Source organism: Passer montanus, unplaced genomic scaffold (genome assembly GCF_014805655.1).
Source record: "Passer montanus isolate IOZ18808 unplaced genomic scaffold, ASM1480565v1 scaffold61, whole genome shotgun sequence".
Lineage (NCBI taxonomy): Eukaryota > Metazoa > Chordata > Aves > Passeriformes > Passeridae > Passer > Passer montanus.
The window spans coordinates 3,054,809-3,077,722 of record NW_024371149.1 but is presented as its reverse complement, the minus strand read 5'-3'; the positions used below and the strand labels follow the sequence as shown (position 1 = coordinate 3,077,722).

The 22,914-nt window shown below is 36.7% G+C and overlaps 1 protein-coding gene across 4 annotated transcripts in view; it reads left to right on the top strand.

The window, feature by feature from the left end:
* The window catches only part of KAT6B (lysine acetyltransferase 6B), a 108,217-nt gene that overhangs the window by 42,570 nt on the left and 42,733 nt on the right, over positions 1 to 22,914 (top strand). For 2 of the 4 annotated variants that reach the window (XM_039727342.1, XM_039727341.1), the window contains exons 3-8: positions 8,005 to 8,113; positions 13,889 to 14,004; positions 14,168 to 14,249; positions 15,233 to 15,365; positions 19,564 to 20,495; positions 21,498 to 21,619. In XM_039727342.1, coding sequence (XP_039583276.1) covers positions 8,005 to 8,113; positions 13,889 to 14,004; positions 14,168 to 14,249; positions 15,233 to 15,365; positions 19,564 to 20,495; positions 21,498 to 21,619 — 1,494 coding nt within the window. The remainder of the gene's footprint in view (positions 1 to 8,004; positions 8,114 to 13,888; positions 14,005 to 14,167; positions 14,250 to 15,232; positions 15,366 to 19,563; positions 20,496 to 21,497; positions 21,620 to 22,914) is intronic. The other 2 variants (XM_039727343.1, XM_039727344.1) reach the window with 2 other exon arrangements.

Sequence of the window (22,914 nt, the reverse complement as noted above, 5' to 3'; positions counted from 1 at the left end):
AAAAAAAATGAAGCTGTTAGCATTTAATCAGCTGTTTGTCCACATCCTCTTGCTTCAGAAAGGACACCAGGAATGACTTCATTTTTAAAAGAATAAACAGATAAATCAGTAGATTTCCATAACTTGTATTACTCTGCAGCTCACCTGGTAGAGAAGAATCCTAGTTGCCGGTGTTTTTTACTAGATAGAAACCAGTGACTAAAAATTAAATGCTGCTGCTTGTTCCCTGTAAGAATATGAACTCAGCTGTGTCATTTTTCTACTACTTAGGCCTTGGTTAAGAGAAGTGGCTGTGTTATTTAGAGTGATATAATTTATATACTGCATTTGCTCTTAAAATAATTGTGGAGAAAGGATGTCAAGTTATACGCATGAATTAAAATGAAATACTTTTTTGTTTAAAAACCCAAAATGTATACAACAAAACCAAAATGTATGTGTTCTCTATTTGAAGCTTCTATTTTGTAATTATATCAGTGGAAGAAATCTAAAAAATACTTCTCTTGTAATCACATATCAGGTTCTGGAATTTGTGGCCATAATAATTTTGCTTTGGTCCTAATATTTTTCCCTTATATGAGGTAACTATATGTCTTGACTTTGTGCAGAAATTCACCTACTTCATCTTGGAGTAGAACAGGGCTCTGCTTGTTTTATTTAGAATTGCATTTCAAACACCAGCCCAGTTTCAAAAAGCCCTGCTTCTCTATTTAGTATCCTGCTATTCAAATCTAGATTGTGCTGACAGTAAATTTGCCCCAAAGAGTAAACTAGATAAAATATGCATATGATCAATTTAATATGCAATTAAACATTTTCCCTGAGCAATTAGCATCAAGACAACTAATAATTATCCTGTGCCACGCTGCAAACATTATACGCATTTATGTAAGATGACTTTGGTAATAAGTTATGGATAAAAATATGCATATATACAAACATCTGAGTAAACATAATATCATAGCAGTGAAGCATGTGCTTTTCATACTGGAGTTTATTTAATCTGTGTAAAAACAATACATTTCCAAAGAATATAAAAGTTGAAATGGCCATGGGATCATGGTCTGTGAATTGCACCCCAGCTTATCCTTGTGGTTACATGCATCACCTGCTTCATTCTAGTTGCAGTGCAGTAAAAGATAAAATTTGGAGTTGGAAAATGCAATCCCATTTGAACAACTGTATAGACATGTGACAAAAAACAGTGGATAGCATGTTTGGAATTCTCCTAAGACAGAGATAAAGAAGACATTGTGGAAATTAGCGCACAATGAGCAGGATTGTTGAAAGCTAGATACATATAATGCACTTTACCTCTGAGACTTTACATAAAGAGAACTCATCTTCTTGACATCTAAGGCATAGGTACACTCAAGAACCCTGGAGTTTAGCTGGGCAGGGCAGCTGATCCCAGCTGACCAAAGAGATGTTCCATACTGTAAAATGTTATGCTCAGTGTATAAAGTGGGAGCAAGAAGAAGGCAGTGTGTTTTGCTTGTGTATGTGGCTTTTGCTTTGGTTATTAAACTGTCTTTATCTCAACCCATGAGCTTTCCACTTTTACTCTTCTGATTCTCTCCCTATCCCCATGTGGGGGTAATGAGTGAGCAGCTGTGTGGATCTTAGTTGCCAGCTGGGGTTAAACCGTGGCACATAGAAATTAATGCAAGATCACAGAAGGCATGGAGTTTAAATAAGTAAAGTATCAGAGATTGTTGACAGAAACAGTAGCAGGGCCTACACACATCCAAGGGTTGTTTTTAAATTTGCTTCAGTAATTCTGTGTGTCTGTTGAATCTGGACTGTGGTTGAAAAGCCTCCCTTCTGGAAGTGTAGAGGCTTTACATCCATTCTGTTGAAAATGAAAGATGAGCCTCCAGAGGATCAGGACACTTAGCTGTGTTTTTGAGCTGCTGCTTTGCACCTTTCTCTAGATGTTTTCTGTGCTTGCTTAGGATGGTGATTTTTCAACAGAAAGTGAAATTTTAATATTTTCTGTGGATATAAATGCCAAATGAAACATGAATGCAGGTGGGCTTATGTGCAGCTAATTAAGTCTAAGCTAATCTAGTATTTCTCTTGCAGTTAGATGGCTTTGGGGCTGGTGAATGCAGGAGGATAGGAAGGGTTTTAAATTTACTCTTTTTGCATAGTTTTAGTTATCTCTGATGGTTACCTGGTATATCACAAAGCTCTTAGAGAGATATCCTTTCAAAGTACAGGAGGGAGGTGTGAGTGGAGAAAGCCACAAAGCCACTGTGTAGTAAGGAAGTGAATTTTATACAAAAACAAGGCACACAAACCTGCATTCTAGCAGTGATGATAATCTTTGGAGAGAAGAGTAGTTTCAGTCTGTAGCTTTTCCTCAATACACACCATTTATGCAGTTAGTTGATTTAAAAGTGTAATAAAGAAAGTTCACAGCCTGGTCAGTCCTCTCTTTTTGGAGCTGCCCTTGTACTGGCCTTTGCTTTGTGCTCTTTGAATGTGTAACTGCTACATTAAGGTTTGTAGCAGGTGTAATTTTTCCACACTTCTGCCTGTCAGGATGTGTTTACCAAGATTTGAGGTAGTGTGTATTGTTTACCATGCTTTGCAGGCCTGTAGGACTAACATGGGAACTATTGGATAGTTAGCAAGTTGTTTTAAAAGTTTGGAATTTAGTTTCAGTTATCGTTCCTGAAACAGGATTTTCAGATGTGGAAAGTGAACTGTTTTGTACATACACAGAATGGATGCAGGGAAGGTATTGCAGCTGAAAGTGCTCACAGAACCTGGTCTTGTCTGGGACCAAGAGCAGCTGCTTCAGTAGATGAGACAGAAATCAGTACCTGTTGCTGATAAAGCTTTTGCTTTTCAATATTAATATTTTAAAACAGTATTTAGAGATGCTTCTGGCAGTATTTCATGTTCAGAGACTTCTTTTTTTTCAAACCATGGTGAAAAAAAAAATAATGCAGATAGCCCTTGATGGTACTTCTTGGAAATGTAGGTGTTCTTGAGAAAGCCACCTTGCTGCTTCTGTCCTTCCTAAGGCTGGAAATGGGCTGGGACCAGGGCAGTGGATCTGTATTGAAGGTCATGGCAGCTTCACTTCTCAGTAAAACCTGCCCCTCTCTCCTGGTAACCCTGTAATGACTTACATGCTGTTTCTGTTCATAGGATAACAGAGATCTAATGTTTGGGTGTCATGTGTAAGGATGTGTTTTCTGGCAGGTAGTCAGATGATGTTGAGGTGGTTCTGAAAAGGCATGGAGAGCAATTGCAGATGGGAGCAGTTGAGGTTTTTGGTTTGCTAGTAAAATTTCTTGGAAGAGTGTGTGAAACTTTTAATTTCTTTTAATGTGTGCATAACACTTAATGAGATAGCACTTAAGATGTAATTGTGTGTACACAGCTAATGCCTAACAGTTTTCAAACAATCTGTTTAAAACCTCAGAGTACTATAGCAATGCAAATAGGAATCTGCTTGCTTTAAGTGGGATTTATAGTTTTGGGGACATTTGCCTACTCAAAAATAAAGTAAAATAAAACTTTTCAGGACTTAATGTGACTTCTTTGGAAGTGAGATGTTAGAACATACTAAATGCTTTAAGAATTTCATGGTAACTATAAATATATTCAAAAAAGCATATAAATTCCACAAGCACAGAAACTACATAGGAAATAAATTGTTTTGGGCCTTAGTTCTGGACAAGTTCTGGCGTAAGGTAACAGAAATCCAGCTGAATTTTTACCAAGGATTGATTTTGTGCAGGGGCAAAGCCTGTTAGTTTCTCAGAATAGATAGCTGTGAGTCATTAAAATAAACAAAATAATTTACTGGTTGCATAAACGACTTGTAAGTCTTTGCTTAAACATGGACACTGCACTAGGTTAGCTAAATGCTGGCACTATGTTGTTATTTCTGAATTCATGATGATACGAAAGGTGTCCTTGCCTATGGCAGGGCAGTTGGAATTAGATTTTTGTTCTTTCCAACCTAAACCATTCATTCTATGATTCTTTATTTTTTGTGGAGCAGTCAGAATGCTGAATATGTAAAGACTGAGCAGTAAGGATAATGGGTCCTTAATATTTCACAATGTGTAAACTATGTCAAATAGTTAAAATGCTTTGGGGTTTTCTAGGGGCTCTGGGGTGGTTTTTTCAGTTGGATAAATTACAGAACACTGATTGAAGGCACTAAACAAATATTTTTTTAATGTTTAGTTTTTTATGTGTAGCACAAACTTTTATTAAACATGTTTTTTATTCTTGTGTTCTTTAGTGACTGAAATAATGAAGCTATAAACAAAATTTAGTGTACACACATTCATGTATTTCTAGTGAAAACTGTTTCAAGTGTTAGAATAATCACAGTCAATTACTGTTTGGAATAATTTTGAAATTATAAATGCTGTAAAATTGGATTTTGGTGGTGTTTTTTGGTGATACAATATTGTCATACAGTACATGGTTTTAACACTGTTTAGAGGATTGATGGACTGCAGTTGTATGAATGATGTTTTGAGGATTGATTGACTATGGCAGTTGAATGTGTGATGTTTAAATAAGTACAGTTCAATTTCTACTTGGAAAGTAAAATAGAAACCCAGCCTGTTCATAGGTGCTGAGTTGATGGTCTGTTATAGCTCCATGGTGTGTCTATCTTAATTTTTTTTAAATCCACTTTCCTGACTACTCTATGTGCAACTTAAATTTCTGAGTGCATGTTGACATAAGGGATGAATTTTCTGTAAATTTGCTCTTACTCCAGTTGGGAATACAGTTATTAGAACAAGGCAGTCTGTTGAATTTGAATGTTCAGTTTCTAGTAACCTAGCAAACTAAATTGTTTTGCAAGTTGTCATTTACCTTATTCACAGAATTAAAGGGATGAAAAATTCTTCTCAGCTTATTAGTTCTGTTGAAGCAATAGTATGTTACTGGGTAAGAGTTATTCAGACCTGCCTCGTGAGACAGAGCAGACACCATACTCCTAAAGCTTTTATAACACAAATATTAAATATTAACACCAAAAGTATTACTGGCTCATCTGGTACAAAATACTGTAGTGTTGAATAACTGACTTGAATAGAACTCCTTCTGTAAGAGATGAAATAGAATTAACCTTCCTGAAGACTAAGCATTGTTTTTCCAAAGATATGTGATGGCTGTATTTTAGAAGATAAACTACTGATTAGAAAAATAGATTAATTTCTCTTAGAGCTCCCTTTTATTAAGGTAGGGGGTGCATTGCTGTTTTGGATGATGTTCTGCTGCTGTTAATCAACAGCTAAAAAATTGCACCAGCACCCTCCCCCCCTCAAATTAACCCCAAACACCCTGAGTTTATGCTAATTGAGACAGTTGTGAGCCAGAACTAATACTACCAGTATGAATTCAGGCTTGCTTGGACTGTGCAAGCTAAAGCAAATTGAAATGATGTCTTGTTTACTGTGCTGACAGGAGTGTGTGTGTGTGTATTCGTAACTTTCAGCAGTTGAGAGAACAGACCCTGTAATACAGTTATGAATGTAAATGGCTTCAAAGAATATACTGGAGCCTGTAAGCTTCTTGGAAACTTGTATATGAGGTGATAGGATTTGCAAGCTCGTTGTGATTAGTTTTGGTATGGGAACATCAGTCTTTGTAGCCCTGAACTGCCAACAACCTTTGTCCTTTATTTTACCTTCAGAAAAAAAAAGGGGGGGATGGGGTGGGGTCATGTTTGAAATAGGGAAGTAAATGAATGTTGGCTAATGGCCATGTCTTTTCCTAGAGCAAAAAAAAATATCTTGGAAAGATAGATGAGATTCTGGGCCTGGATTTGAATGATATGTGAAGCTTTGTAAATTATTTATCAGCACAAGCCTTTTTGAAATGGCTAAAGCACTGTAACATTGAAGGGAAAGAGAATGGTATGGTTGCCAAGAGGAGATTTTAACGGGATTTCACTAAAAGAATAATCTGTCTTTTAAAACTATCTGTATTAAGCTTTAAGTAGCAGTTAAGAAATGTCCACACAATGCTGCAAAATCTGTTTGAATAGCTCTGGACCCTCTTTCTGCTGCTGATTATTAGCATAGTTTATGTATTTTGGGTTTTTTGTTAGCATCATTTTGCTCCAGTGACATATCTGATGAAAGCAAATTTATGGGAAAGATCTCTTGAATTATATCTGACTGGCAAGAATAGTAACTAATTAATTATTTCTTATTTTTATATATATGTTACTTTTATCAAGTGAAAAGTTCTGCAAGTAGTATTTCCACCTATAGAAATACGGATCTTTAGAAGGATCTTCAATGACATCCTTCTAAAACTGACAGCATCAATAATACTTCTTTTTTGAAGCAAGACCATTTTTGAAAGCTCTTTTGTAACTTAAATGGTTGTTTTTATCCAAGTAGCAATTTCATATTTCAGCTAACCATATAATCCATAATGGAGACCTCAGTAAGACAAAAGACTGCAGATGATGTTTGTTCTTACTGGTTATAAGGCAGTTACAGCAGTTCCCTTTCGGAGATGATGGAAGAGAACACACATCTCCTTACTTATGAAAAGTTCAGCTCTGTTTATATTTTATGTATATTCTTTGGGGTATACAAGTATGTCAATATTTCAGTAATTGGATTGTGAAGAGTTGAACAGTGAGCAGACCTGCTGAGGTCTAAATTTTCAGAGAAAGTACAGTGCCTTGGGGTATGTTTATATGGAAGTATGTTTATGTGTGCTCCTCTTCTATGGCTAGGACAAACTTACTTTCCTGGTGTCAGCATTCTTCATGCTGCTTGACTTAAAATGATCATAAAGCTTAATAACATAAAAGTAGTTTCAATATTTCTGTGTTATATTGTGTTGAGATATAAGGGCATATCACCATGGAACTAATTCTTTCATAAGAATACCCTTAAAAACAAGCATTCCCCTCTTCCCAGTTCTCTAATGGAATACAGATTTATAGGTCAAGGGAAGATAGCCCGCCAGCTTTCAAAGTATTGTAGCATAAAGTGGAAATGGAAAATGAAGGTAAAGCCAATAAATGATTGCTTTGATATGTTAAACTAGCAGCATTGCCTACCTGAGTCTGGAAGCTGTGAATTCACAAAAGAAACCATTTTAATCTGAGTTATTGTGATACTCTCTGCTAAACGGTACTCTGTTATTTGACTATCCCACTTGGGAGAAATAGTTGCATATAATTTTATTTGTTACAGACCTGTTTACAAATACTTCCATGTAGTCATTAATACATTAATATTTTGGATGTTGCAGGTTAGTGTTTTCTTTAAAGCTCTAAAACGTAATGCAGAAACTATGTAATAAATATTCTCTGATCGTTTGTTATGTAATTGATAAGGAAGATGGGAAGTAAAACTTGTATCAGTTCTGAAGTAATTCTCTAAAGAGTTCTGTGTATTGCTTCTAGACATTGAAAGATTTGTATATTTTTTATTATGAATGTCTATCAAAGCTGATGGGACTCATCACAGTGTCATGGATAACTCTTGATCTGTTAAATCCAGAGCTTTTACCCTAAAATGGTAGTTTCAGAGGAGGGTATGAGTTGTAATGAAATTCCAAGTAATAAAGTATGTCTTGAATTTGAGTTTTTGTCTTGTGTAAAGGAACTATATTTGTCTGTAATAAAGACTAGTTTGCATCTTTGAGCACTGTTGTGTTTGAAGAACAAGCAATTGTGTTCTGGAGTTGCAATTGTGTGCAAGAATAGTGTCCCAAGTTCTAATTTTTCCTTGTTTTGTTAACACTACTCTTGTATTGGAGACATTTACATGGATTAATATACAGGGTGGCTTATTCTGGGCCAGCTTGAAGTTTATGAAGCATGTTAAGATGAAAACTTTGTAACGAAGTTAGTAAAGTGGACATTTGCCTTGCCACTTAGTGTGTACTACAGCAAAATACAAAGTAAAAGCTTTGGAGGCTGGTGGGTTTTGGTTTGGGCTTTTTTTTTTTTTTTTTGTTAGCTAACTGTCTGTTTATTTTTAAATCTAGCCACGAGCTGATCCCATCCCAATATGTAGCTTTTGCTTGGGAACGAAAGAATCAAATCGTGAAAAAAAACCAGAAGAGCTCTTGTCTTGTGCAGATTGTGGCAGCAGTGGTAAGTTGGCTGAATTTACAAATACTAGAAATGTTTATGTTTTAGTATGTCTTCTAAAAATATTTTAAACTTGTAAACCTTATCCTCTCTTTGAACAAACATAGATCAAGAACTGAAACCAGGGGGACAGAAGAATTTGTTGTTGTTTTTCTTGGTTGGTTTGTCAGTTTTGGTTTTGTTTGGTTTTTTTGAACTAAAATTTTGTCATCTTTATAATCAGGATAATTACAAGTGAGAGGTATGAATTCATCTTTATGTAAAAGTACAGATCTGATGAGTAAATTGAGAGGAGAAAACCACACTTTTACAATACAAGAATTCATTTATTGTTTGGGATCTATGTTGGCTCTGAAAACTCAGTTTTGCATTGTGACATCAAAAGATGATCAAGAATTTTGCTTGCACAGATTTGCAGCATTTCAGAAGCTGAGGAATGATCACAGTAATAAAGACTATGTAGCAGTCTTTGCTGCTCTACATCTTGTGTATCCAATTCATTTTTTCTAAAATTATTGTGTTACTCAAGAGGGAATTTGAATGATATTTTAGGTAACATAGCACATACCCCATGAGGTGGGCAGCTGGTTACCTGTCAGGCACAAGACAATGCCACTAATGACTGCATGTACCTTACCCCTGTGTGTTGCAGCAGTTCTTGCAGGCTGTGGCTGCTCCTAATGCAGGTGCTTCTCTGCTCTGTGGTGGCCAGTCTGGGGCCCGAGGCAACAGCCTGAGCTTGTGTCAGGGGAGTTTGGGAAAAGCTTCTTCCCCCAGAAGGTAGTTGTGCACTAGAACAGGCTCCCCAGGGCACCAAGGCTGACAAAGCTCAAGAAGCATTTGGACAATGCTCTCAGGGCACGTGGTGTGACTCTTGACGCCTGACACTGTGAAGGGTCAGGAGTTGGACTTGGTGATCCTTTCAGGTCCCTTCCAGCTCTGCATATTCTGTGATTCCGTGCATCTGGAGTCCATGAGCATCACCATTTTGTAGGTATGCTATGGTAGCTATGGCAGTTCTCGGGTCAGGCTACATCAGTACTTGAGCAAAAATAAAACACTATAGATAAAAACATGTTTTCAGTTAATCGGGATATGTTATTGATTGTCTGCTTCCCAATTATCATCCTGACAGTTGCTTTGTATTTTAGCCAGTGTATTTTTTAGTATATTTTAGTCAGTTATTATACTCTTAAATAAGAAAATTACTTTTATAACCCAGTATGCCAACAGCAAACCTCATAAATTTAAATTGTCTTGCTTTAGTGGTTTATAGGTCATAGGTCTCCTCTGTTTTCAAATCTGTTTTGTGATATTTGTAATATTAATACTTGGTTAGACTTTGGTGCACAGAGTTTACATTTATCAGGTGAGCTCTCAGCTACTCTTCTATTGTGTAATAATTCCCTGGTGGGTCTTAAGACACTTTAGAACTGGAAGTCTTGACTTTCATGGATCAGCTTCTATTTGAATTAACACCGATACATTCTCTCTGCCTCATTAAGACTAAATTATCTTTAATTAGTTCCTCAGATGTATTAGATATAAGGAATGAGATGGTGAGACTGCCAATCAGTTTGCTGGATGGTTAAACTTTAGCTACTGATGCCTAACTAAAATAAAAACCAATTTCAGTGCAATTTATAAATAACAAAACTTCACTCAAGTGGAGTTTTATTGTAATTGGATTTGTAATTTTGCACATTGCAGTGTATCTCAAAGCTGGTCTTGCTGTCTAACAAATAGAAAAGAAATTGCATGTTGTGCACAGCAAGCAAATTGTTCAGTTGATCAGAGATTAAATTGCAGTGCCCACTACTGGCATGCCTGTTTTCCCTTGTTGTTTTTGTGTCAAGTCTCTTTTGTCTTTTCAGGTAGTGCTTGTGCATTCTGAAGGCAGAAACTAGCTGGATAACTAGCTGCACATTTTTGTTGTGTTTAGGGGGAAAAGTATTTGGGTAGTAGAAATGAAGTGCACTGCCATGTCAGTTGGCACAGAGGGCTTTCTCAAGAAGTAAGATGAGGGATGTCAGATGTGAGAAAACAAATCCCATTACAGAAGCAGACATAGTTCCTCTTGGTTTTGATTGGGTTTTGTAGTTTGGGGTTTTTTTTCTCTCCTGCTTTTTCCCTATCTCTTGATTTTGCAAAATCAATATACTTGAGAACTGGAATTGAACTCTGCTTCTGTTTTTCCAAGCAAGATGTGCAGAAGCAATTAAAGATTAATGCTGCTGACAGATTTTTATAAGGGTTTGAAATTGTAGAATGAGGAGGGAAAACATTGAGTGACTGGAGAATTATAATAAATGTTTTTTAAAAGGGGCAAAAATAGCAAAAAGTAGAATACCTATGGGTATTCTCCTTTCAAATTGTATGTTATCCTGAGGAGGCGAGAGGGTTACTGGTCAAAGACGGGTAGAAAAGGCTGGAGAGCAGAGCAACAGAGACACTGGACTCAGGTCAGAAGGAACTGGGACAAAATATTTGGAAAGAACTGGGCAGAGATGGCTTTCTAAATAAGATATAGGGTGTGCTTAAGTAATAATGGAATTTAGAAGTTGTCTTAATTATTGCTGTCTGTATAAGGATATTGGGTTAGTTGAATAAAATGAACTGCATAGAAACCTGCAGGTGGAAGAAACTGGTACATCCCCAAGACAGATGCACTGACCATCTCTGCTCATAGCTAGTCTCCCTAAATAATAATAACACTTTCTACCTAAAATATTATCAGACACAAGTTGAGGGGTATTTTTTGGTAAATTATCTTACACAGTAGTTCCCAGCATTTGTGTTTAAGTTAAAAATAACTAGAGATATTAGCATAACTGATTTAGCACTGTGTTTAATTGTAGTCAGTGATCTAATGCTTGTTCTTTTAAAAGACTAGCTTTTTCATCAAATCCTTTAATGAATAAAGAAGGTCGAGCTTTGTGAGGAAGACACAAAAGTGGGCAGGTTCAAGAAATTGCCTTCAACCACAAAGGAATGAGACCCTCACTTTTGACTTCCTGATCTTGCCTATTTCTGCCACGTCAGTTTATCACCAATCTGAACCGTTTCTAACATGGATGAACAAATTTTGAAGTGTTTCATTTTAAATTAGGCCTGTATGTATTCCTGGTGAAGTCTTTCAGCTTGCAAAGGTCTAAATTTCCAGTAATTTGGTAAGCTTGTTTGGTACATTAAAATATTGATGCTACTGAGTTTTAAAAGAAAGTCACATGGTGGAACCAGGAGAAATTACCAGTTTAAACTTCAAACTAGTGTTGGAAATCTCTTGGAGTTTTATCAGCGTCTACATATGGAGAAGCTAGTATGTTTGTAATTCCAGTTTAGATTAGTTAGAGCTGAAACACTATTTGGAAGCCCAAAACATGCTTTCCTTCAGCTCTCAAATTTATTTTAAAAAACTAGCTGTAAAATCAGTGAAGGCCACTGTAACTTCAACTGTCTATTGAAATCTGTTAAACTACAAAATCTGTATAACTGCTATGAATGTAGTTAAACAGAGTTCCTTTTAAAACTAAAACTTGTTGGTTACCACTTAATGTCTGGTAGGCATTGCCCTATACATGTTACTGTTATATTTGCGCTTTGTCAGGTTGTGTCTAAAATGAATAGTTTAAGTATTATCAACTATTAAAGAACCATACCATATGGTAGTTTGAAATCTAAAAATTCCTGGGCTGTCTCTGCTAGTGCATACCTAGAAAAGATGGTGAAAAAAATATGGCAAATCCATAGCAATGGTTCCCATTTGCACCCTTCCAGTTCTAGTTACTTGTGGCTCAAGGATTTGGAATTGCAGGCTTGTTTAATACCACTGGAATATTTTTCTTGAATTTTTGTCTGATAATAAAATCTAGTGATTAAAGAAATGTATTAAGCTGTGTAATTGCTTCAGTGAGAAATGTTTCATTGGTCGATAAGAGATACAAAATAACACAGTTACACTTAATTTCTTCAAGCAGTGGATACCTACCAGTGAGAATGGATGTTCCATATGTTTATACATCACAGTTATTTACGTAAAACAAAATTAAAATCAACAGTTTGAACTGCAACTTAGTTGCTCCTTGAAATAAATAATTTCTGTGCAGGGTAGATAACTGGAATTAAATACACTTACGTGGAGTGATTGATTTATGACTAGGCTTTAATGTGTTAATAGGGTTGTTAAGTCATAATTGATAAAATAAGTCTTTATGTGATATTGATTACTAATATCAGCCTCTCTAGGGGGTTTCATTGAAGGGAACAGTATCTCTTTGAACTCATCTCTGCTGTTATAGTATATTTGTCACATTATTGAAAGTGCATACTCAATTTTAACCCCCAAAAATGTTGGTATATCTTAAACTGTATGCAAAGAATCAAATGGTTATGCTTTTTCAATATTTTTCTGAAACTACTCTTTGAATTTATTATTGATTGCTCCTTCCTAATAGATTATATGTCTGCATTTTATTTTGAGAAAATGCACAATTCAAGTTGTATTTCGAAGCTTAACAATAAAGTGGTTTAAGCCTTGGGTAAGGAGAATAAAAGGAAGTAAAATCTGAAATTGTCACTTATTCAGGTGACTTTTGCATTCCATCAGTCTTTACCATCCACACCTCAGTCCGTTAGACAAAAATAGCAAATGCTTGTAGATTAAATTGTATTTTTATTTATGGTGTTTTAGCTCGGTCCTGGACTGAGAGACAGTTGATGGAGAAAGTCTGAATCACTGTAACTACAGCATGACCTAGAAGAAAGCACTCATTCCAACTCTGACAGTGAGAAGAAGACACCTTTGGTGTGAGCCACATTGCTGCAGCCATCTAGAAGTGCAGCATGGCATCAGGGATTCTTCTCTCTCTGACAACTTCTGTGTTTATGTTCATGATAGATAATCTCTGAATATAATGCTACCATAAAGTGTTTCCCTGGGAATGCTGATCCCTTCTTATATAGCAGTGCTTTTATCTTTTCTGGATTAGGGCTATGCTCCGAGGTTGTTGAAGACGTGAAAAAAATCACTGCCAGTATTGCCTCAGGTGTTGGATGTGTTCATTTGCCTGGTCCCTTCTGTTAATTGGAAAAGTCATGTAGGCTTTCAAGACTACTGTGAAAAGAGGATGGTCCTGCTGAGGAATTTTTGTGTTTTGTGGGAGGTGGTAGTTCAGTACTTCACACCCACCCTCTCAATTTTAAACCTTGTATTGTAATATGTTTTCCTTACGCCAGTTACCAGATTAATTTTTTACCCATTTTATTACTCTGAAATTGTTCTTTGTGTATAATTAAGTAATAAGTTGAAATAAAAAAACACATGTAGTTTGGCACTTCATTTTCTCTGGTAGGTGCTTAGTATAGTTAGAAAAATAACTAATGCAGTTTTATCTGAAGATTTCCTCTGTTTATTTTGAATTGCTATGAAAGGGGAATGTGGTCAAGTTTGTAAATATGCTTTTTTTGAGAACCAATGACAGTTTAATATGCCATGGAAATAACCTAGTGAAAATAAAAAGTTCAGTTTTAGGTGCTTATGTAGACCATTCACTGGTGTCAGTAAAAGTCAATTTTCTACCTGTCTTCATGAGTGGGTTTCATGATAATTATTCTGTATATTTGTATGAAGTAGATGAGTTAAAATAATGTGTTGCAAAATTCTGAAAGCAGCTGGTACTTTTAGGGTTCTGGTGGTGCTGGCTACATCCTGCTGAACTTCAAAATCAATCTAACCAATCTTAAATCTCAACCTCTCAATAACATTTTGGTATTTTTTAGGACATCCATCATGTTTGAAATTCTGTCCTGAGTTAACAACAAATGTGAAGGCATTGAGGTGGCAGTGTATTGAATGCAAGACATGCAGTGCATGTAGGATCCAAGGCAAAAATGCAGTAAGTTAGACTTGTTCAGTGTTACTTGACTTTTTTGTTTATAGTAGCTTTATAATTAGCACGTGTCCAAATGCAAATAATTGATATACAATTCAAGCAGTGCTGTATTAAGTCTCTTTTTTCCTCTTCCCTTTTCTCCACCCCCTCATCCCTGCCCCCCCAGGATAACATGCTTTTTTGCGACTCCTGTGATAGAGGGTTCCACATGGAGTGCTGTGACCCGCCACTATCCCGAATGCCAAAAGGTGATCTAAAAATCCTTTCCATGAAAGTACTGTCATTTGCAGTCTTGTATTAAGTGACCAAAACCTGTCGAGCATGCTCTTTTCGTTTTTCTTTTCAATGATAAATAGTAGGATTTCATTCATAATAAACGAAATTTTACTTGTCATTATATGAGGGGTTTATTCCCCTCAGGAAAATAATAAAGGTCTACATATAGTTCACCAGATGTAATGAGTTGTTGCCCCGTTTATTGAACGTGAAATTTTAGAAAGGCTGTTCAAATGCTTGGACTATATACACTGACAAAGAAGTTCTTGGAACATGTAGAAGAGCCATTCTTCCTGCCTTTTGTAGGAGTAATTGGAAAAACAGGCAAACAAAACAAAATGCATGTGTCTTCAGGTTCTTGAATCTCTAGATTTCTTACCTATGGTACCTCTGACTTTTGCTCTTACATCTCTATGGTTTTCCCTATTTAATCTTAAAGTTACATTAAAGACTTTCTTCAGTTCCCCCCCTCCCAGTCCCCAGCCTTATCTACAATAGATGTTTGTCTATTTGATGTTAAAAGGATGCTAAATTCAAGTTGTGTATTAAAACAGATATACCATAGATGTGAAGTAGTATATTTAGCATGCTCTACCCTAGTGGCCTTGTAACACACACGTAAATTTTTTACCCTGTCTTAATTCTGTCTGGACAAAGATCTAGGTAGTATAACGAGGGAAAAGCTAGAATAGAAATTCTTCTAGGAACCTAATTGCTCATAATCTTTTCTGTGATTCTTGTTGCCTCTTGTATCCCCCTTTCCATGAGCACTTTGCTTTTAAAAATTTCAGAGTTTAGATAGAGGTGGATCACTTTTTTGTCCACTTCCCCTTGCGTATGTACTGTTCAAGAGATCATTTGCTGACTCTGTGTATACTTGGTATGTATCTTGGTACACACCTGCAGTACAGGTGAGATAAACTGTGTGCAACTAAACTCTTTTTCCTTTATATAGGGATGTGGATTTGCCAGGTCTGTAGACCAAAGAAGAAAGGAAGAAAGCTGCTTCATGAGAAGGCTGCACAAATAAGGCGACGATATGCAAAACCTATTGGACGACCGAAAAATAAATTAAAGCAACGAATGTTGTAAGTTTCTCTTGGTTTTTATTTCTTTAGATGTTTCCGAGAATGTAGTCAGCTAAGAGTTTGGTATAGGTTTAAGCACTGTTTTAACTCTGTTTCAAATCGGGGAAAATAGATAATGAGTGATTTTGTATGTGCCTTTCAGCCCAATGTTCAGTAACTTCTAAATTATAGTAGGTGCTTTTGATGTTATGTCAGTGGTGATAAAAAATTACTGTAACTTAATTTTTCAGATCATCTAAGTTTTTATCAAAAATTGTGCCTATAGCAGATGCAAAAAAACTTCTGTATAATAACATATGCCATAGCTGTCTTTTAAGTATAGCTTCAAATACTTGTAGTACCTACAGAACACAAAGTGGATAATATCAAGCTAGTTATATACAACTTCAGGAGATGGTTCTGTTCAAAGAGTTGTTTGAAAACGGTATAAAAATTATTTTATTAGTTAATATCAGTTCACAAAACCTGTTCCAAAAAGCAAACTATAGAAGTAACAAAGAAGTTCTGGTTTCAGTGGTACTCTAGAAAAGATTATTGCTTGAATTCTGCTGTTCACCTGCTACCAGTTACTAGGAAAGAGATTGCAATTCCTCTTGCTTCTCAGGACTGTGTTTATCTAAAACAAGAGTGTGCTGTAATTTTTTTTTTTTTTGCATCTGTCTCCCCAGGGAGCACTGTAGTTGGACATTTTAAGTCTTGGTTAGAGGAGTATTTAAGTAGCATTGAAATACTGAGTTGACGTTACACTGAGTGTTAAATAGGAACAGATTCTGTGTCAGCTACAGTAGCATGATCCCCTCCATCACATGTTCCTATCCAACTACACCTTTTTTCCTCCTATTTAAGCATTATTTAACTGTTTGGCTACGTCAACTGAGCAGCTGAAAAGCTTTTTGACTCTACCAACTACTCATTCTTTACATTGTGACATTCTTCTCTGCAGTCTAAAAACCTGTCTTGTATTATTCAGAGTTGCATGGGAGCTGCTGTAAAACTTTGCACTTTGCAAAAAAGTATTTTTGAAGCCAGTGGATCCCACATGTGAAAATATAAGGAAAAGTACTTGCAGTATAGTACACTAGTCAAGTTGATTACTTGATGCTGTGCATCTTGCTGAATTCTCTTTTGCCTTTCTCTCTGCCAGGATCTTTCATCTTGCCTTTTTGGTTCTTGTCCTAAAGTTCAGTGTATGTTGCTCTAGGAAAGTAGTTCAGGACAGGAATAAAGTATGACACTATATGAAAGTAAAAGATGTAGTTGTACTGCCTGGTGGGACCATGCTGTTAGACTGGGTGAAACATTGTACTTCTCTGTTCTCCTCCTGAATAAATAGCTTAGGAATTTGAAAGGCATTGAGATTGCTATATATCATTGTGTGTGCATAATAAAAATACTCCCTATATCTCTGGCTATGCCTTGGGCTTTAGTTGTACCCCTGGTTTTATTTATCCTTTGAAAACACAAACCTTCAGCTGGAGGTTAGGGCTCTCTTGTGGTTCAGGAGTGGTACTCCCCAGCTTAGTGCTACTGCTGAGACTCCCTGCTTTCTTGCTTCCCCCTCCCTGTGCCAGTGGCTGGAGAGGAGAATTGAAGGTACAAAAAGTAAAGATCCAAGCTGAGATAAGAACAATTTACTGGAAACTGGAGTGAGAAAAGAAAGCAAACAGTCCCAGCTACAGTACCAATAACAAAGTGTACAAGACAGGCAAAACAATTCACATGTGATTATTTGAAATGGTATTACCCAGCTGCTCCCCACTTACCTGACTGCAATGAGCCCCTTCTCCCTGGGAGAGAGTCCCTTTCCCTGCCCATGAGGTGGTACACAATAACCACTGGGTCCTGGGCATGTTCCCCTTGGCTGCTGCAAAAATTAACCCTGCCCTGACCAGAAGCAGGACTGGTTCTAATACAGTCCTGCCATCTTTCTTCTCTGCAGACATGCATGTTTGGCTTCCCAGTGGGTGGATTTAGCAGCAATGTACACCTGGACACTAATTCTGCTTCTCCTGCTTCCTCATACATTTAATAGAAAGGTTGGAAATGTTATGAGGGTTTTCCTGTTGTGTTTTGCTGTTGAGTTGTTGAGCTGCAACATGTATAGTGAACATCATGCTAAAGGATGTAGAAGTTCTTCTAGTATTATATGAAGATTATTAACATTTTCAGAAAGGTTTTCTTTGTAGCTTGTGAGCTGCATGAGCATGTTACAGGGAAGCAATTTGTAAAATAAATATTTGCAATACTGCCAGCACATTTCTATTACTTCAGTGTCTCATATCTAAAAACAAAGTAATCTGGTTTTGGAAAAATAGTGGTTAGAGATAGAATAAAAGAAGAGACTCTTCGGCATGCAATCCTCTTTAAAATTGATTGTGGAGTATGGAAGACAATAGTGTCAAACATAAAAAGTGTGTAGTCACATGAAATACAGGAAGGTTAGCCAATGCCATTTAGTCCTTGTATAGTACAAAGAAAATCTTTCCAGTGGTACTGGAGTAATGTTTTGCCTGTTGACCATCTGTAGGAAGCCCTTCACAGGCAAATTACGGTGTAAGATTAACTTAAACCAGGTGTGTGCTGGCCTCTGGCACTGCTGGTGGTTACCACATCTGGCACTGAGAGTAGGTCTTGGGATGGACTTATGCATATGACGCCAAAGGATTCAAAAGATTTAGAAGTCCTTGGTTTTGTTGCCTCTTAGGAACTAACCAAATTTAAGGATGTGTGGGTGGAAGAGGGGTTGGTTCTTAAGCTGGTGGGCCCTTGGAGGTCAGTAACCAGATGGTAGCCCTTGGCTGTTGAATCCCTAATTAGAAGTAACCTGTTGCAGTTAATTACTTCATTATCTCAATTAAGAGGGTAGAACTCTGTAGAAGAAAACTCTGCTGAGAAGTAAATAAGCTAACTTCAAAGAGCAGGATGGAAAAGGGAATGAAAGAAAGCATGTGATACAACTGTGTAGCTTTGTTTGGCTTAGTAATTTGATTGTCTGTCCTGATAACTCTTTCTTGCAGATATTTTCAAAAGTTCTGTTTCTTTATGCTAGAATATACCACGCTGCAGTGTAGTTTCTCTCTTCGGTTATTAGCAACCAGTTAACTTGTAATTTTGTTCTCACAAATGTTGGCTTTCAGTGTGCCCTTTTTCTTCCTTATTTAAATGGGATTCACCACTCTTTTTTCCCAATACCTTCCATGTTGGGCCTGATTAGTTCATGGCTTTTCTGCAAATGCACCTTGATTAGTCTTGCTCTTTCCTTTCCTATTTTTGCTTTTTGCTATTTTTAGCATTTCTAAAGAGTCTATTTCTTTGGTTTTGTTGTAATGCTCTTAATAAACTACCTTATTTGGCTTATTATAACTTTTACTGCCACATTTTACATAATCCAACAAGAGTGTGAGATTTGGTTTTGTTGTAATGCTCTTAATAAACTACCTTATTTGGCTTTTAGGTCTTTGGTGGTAACTTTTACTGCCACATTTTACATAATTCAACAAGAGTGTGGTTAAAAAAGCAGTTTCTTGAAGATTGACTGTTTGCTTTGAAGGATTAATAGACTTTCTCTGCAGTTTAAGCAAATGTAGTCTGAAGTTAACTGTTTTGATATCATATTAATACTTAAAACATTAATCTTCTCTGTGTGTACAATAAACTCTATGGTGATAGAGCAGTTGTTGTACAAACATGATGTAATGATATTTTTTCCAAAGAGGCACACTTTGGCTATGCCTAAAAGTACATGAGAAGGCTGTATACAGGGAGATCTTGTTATGCCAGCATTTTATATATAATCTGTGGACTGTCTTTTAAAGATAAGAGGGGAGAGGGAACAAAAAGGAGAAGGGGAAAAAAAGACTGATGTTGTATCATAGTGGGAAATGTATTTCCAAAGTGTATGTGTGTTTAAATTTCTTGAAAGATTTTTAAGTACAGTTTATGCCAGCATTTTATATATAATCTGTGGACTGTCTTTTAAAGATAAGAGGGGAGAGGGAACAAAAAGGAGAAGGGGAAAAAAAGACTGATGTTGTATCATAGTGGGAAATGTATTTCCAAAGTGCATGTGTGTTTAAATTTCTTGAAAGGTTTTTAAGTACATTTTTAAGTACAGGTCCAGGTAACTTGTATAAACTATAGTGCGATTTGACAGTAAAGATTTTGAATGCTAATTTTTATTTTTCAAATTTTTGCATAGGTCTGTAACCAGTGATGAAGGATCCATGAATGCATTCACAGGAAGGGGGTCACCTGGTAGGGGTCAAAAGACTAAAGTCTGTACCACACCTTCATCTGGTCATGCTGCATCTGTGAAGGATTCAAGCAGCAGATTGCCTGTTACAGACCCCACTCGGCCTGGTGCCACCACCAAAATCACCACCACCTCCACCTACATATCTGCCTCTACACTTAAAGTTAACAAGAAAACCAAAGGTCTCATTGATGGCCTTACTAAGTTCTTTACACCATCACCTGATGGTCGCAGATCACGAGGTGAAATAATAGACTTTTCAAAGCACTATCGTCCAAGGAAAAAGGTCTCTCAGAAACAGTCATGCACTTCTCTTGTGTTGGCTACAGGTACCACACAAAAGCTAAAACCTCCACCTTCTTCACTTCTACCCCCAATCCCCATCTCTGGTCAGAGCCCCAGTTCTCAAAAATCCAGCACTTTGATTTCTTCTAACCCTCCCCCAAGTTCTTCCAGTCAGTCAAGCATACCCTCCTTTAGTAGCCTTCCTAGTAGCAGTCAGCTAAAGGGGCTCTTTGATGGACTCTCTCATATCTATACCACTCATGAACAGTCTCGAAAAAAGAGTCACCCAAGCTATGCACCCCTTAAGCACTTGTGTAATAAACCAGAATTATCTTCCACATCAACATCTAATAGTCATTTCTGTGGAAGGAAAGAGGTTAGGAGTAAGTTTGTGTCTCATGCCTGTGCCTCTGGATGGGGTGTGTCTAGAGGACATGCTTTTAAAGCAATTGCTCACCTCAAGAGAACAACTTTCTTTAAAAAGCACAGGATTCTAGGCAGATTAAAGTATAAAATGACCCCTCAGGTGGGGACCCCCTCACCAGGGAAGGGGAGCTTGACAGACGGAAGGATTAAACCTGATCAGGATGATGGTAAGCAAAGGTCGAAGCGCCAACCAAACCTGCGTCCCGTCCAAAACCGAAATTCTTATCACATAGGTCTTAGCTATTTCTCTTGTTCTTATTTCACTTTCATACAAAAACAACAAAACTTTGACCTGTTATCTAATGCTGACTAAATCTTCAAAACATTTTGGTTGTTTTTTTTTTTCCCTGACTAATACCACACCACTTTTTTATTTTTTGCATCTGTAGTGACACTAGGAGCCCCAAATGCCTTCATAATGTTGCTTATGGCTGTGTAGTACCGCATGAGTAGCCACTTGTCATGCCACTTCCTTGTTCCACCCCTGCCATCCCTGTGGCAGTGGTGCTCTCATCATGATTGTGTGCTGTCAGTGCTTATAACGGTGGGCATTTCGATTCATTTCCCTCTGCTCCATTGCTTTTTCATGAACAGTTCCATCATACTACAGTCTCCACAACACTTGGTCTCTACTGCTGTGAACTACCTTTTTATTACTTTTATTTAAGAAAAAAATACTTTTAATTTATAATGATTGAATGCAGACTTAACTTAGCATTAATCTTCAAGTTTTAAGGGCAACTTTTTGTCTCTTGTGTTCATTTTTTACCTTCCAGAGTATTCTGGAATTTATCAGGTGGCATAGTTCTAGCAATCAAATATGCTCCATTTCATGAGGTTCAAAACTAGTTTAGTAGAACTGGACTATAAAGGCTTGTACAGACAGACAAGCAAGTACCAAAAAATAGCTTGTGCTGCAGCAAGCTACAAAAGAAGGGGGGTGAAGGGTTCACTTCTGTTACTTAGTAAGCCCTAAGTTGGTTGAAATGGGGAGTTCTTAACAGCCATAGTTGCAATCCTGTTTTGTTTTGCTAATTATATTATATATAATATATATATATATATAATATTATATATATATTATATATATTATAATGATTTAGCATTTTGCTAATGCACATGTAACCTTCATGTCTGTGAATAAACTTTTTGCTGGTTTTAAATAACAGATACTGAAATCAAACTAAGCATCAAACAAGAAAATACGGATGTATTTCTGTTGGGAAGCAAGGACACTGTTACACAGGAGGATTTGGAAGTGTTTAAGCAGGCCCGAGAACTTTCCATGGAGGTAAGAATCATATTGCCAAAATGTAGTTATTTCTGTAAACAAAAACTGAGTTAATTGTCAGTCTCTTCATCTTCATTTCTAATATATTCCTTTTTATCTTATGCATTGTGCTTGCTGTGAGTACTGTTTGGGAGACACTGTATATGCAGAGAGGAGGCAAGACATCGTGCTGGAATGGATCAGATGATTAGTGACACTTAAGATAGATTTTGAAAGATATACTTGAGCATTTTGGAAACAGGACTGCAGGATCAAACATACCATTTAAAAGTAGCTGATGTCCTGGTCAGGACTGAGAGGATATTGGTCAGTAATGATTTTCCTCTGCAAATAAAGCAGATATTCTGAAAAGCTAATTTGGTCCCACAGAACACTGCTTGGTAAAAAACCAGTTTTAGTGAGTCCATAAATTCATTTTACTTGATTAGTCACCACACTTTGAGTTTAGATACTGTAGACTTTATCTAGCAGTGATAATATTTGAGCTGAATCAGACTAGTGAACCAGATTTTTACTTTTCTGTGTCTGTGAAATGAACAACCAGTGTCTGTGAGAACCTGGGTCAGAAGGTGGGTGAATGCAATGTTTCAATTGCTGCGTTCTTAAAATGACATCATAAATTGTTGTACTTTTTTCAATAATGGAAGTAAAATTTTTTCAGGTTTAGTCTACAAGAACTCACATTACACAGTGACTTTTTCTCAGTCTTCTTTCACAGCATATTAACCAACAAATTCAAATTGAGTTTAAAGACTCAGTTTTATTATTAGCTTATACTTCTGCTTCCTCATGGAAATAGTTCCCACTACTTGCTTTCTTTATCTTTCATATGCAGTGCCAAAAAATGTTTGGTGTTAAGGTTTCTAAAAGTTGACATAGAAATTGCTTTTTCTCCCCCATCTTTCTTACTATTTTATATTTTGCCATCCCTTTAGAGCCTAGCAGTCATTTTCTGATCAGCTTAAATGCAGTATTATAGCTGAAATCAAAGTGTTAGCATATTCTTGTCTCTGAGATAAATTCCAGTTACTCTTGAAGGGTTGTGCTGATACCTTTTCTCTCATTGTTTTGACAGAAGGACAGCTTTGAGGTTTGCACCAGAATTATAGGGATGTGATCACACTAGGTGCTGTGGGAGAATAGAATTTGAGGATGTTGTGCCTCTTCTTTGGCTGGGCTTTAGTTGTTTGCATTTTCTGTTTGCAAACTCTGTCCTCTGTCAGGGTTTAAATAAGCTTAAGCAACTGATTTGGATACTTCAGGTTTCTCGTGCTTTCAGTGGGTGAAATTGGTTA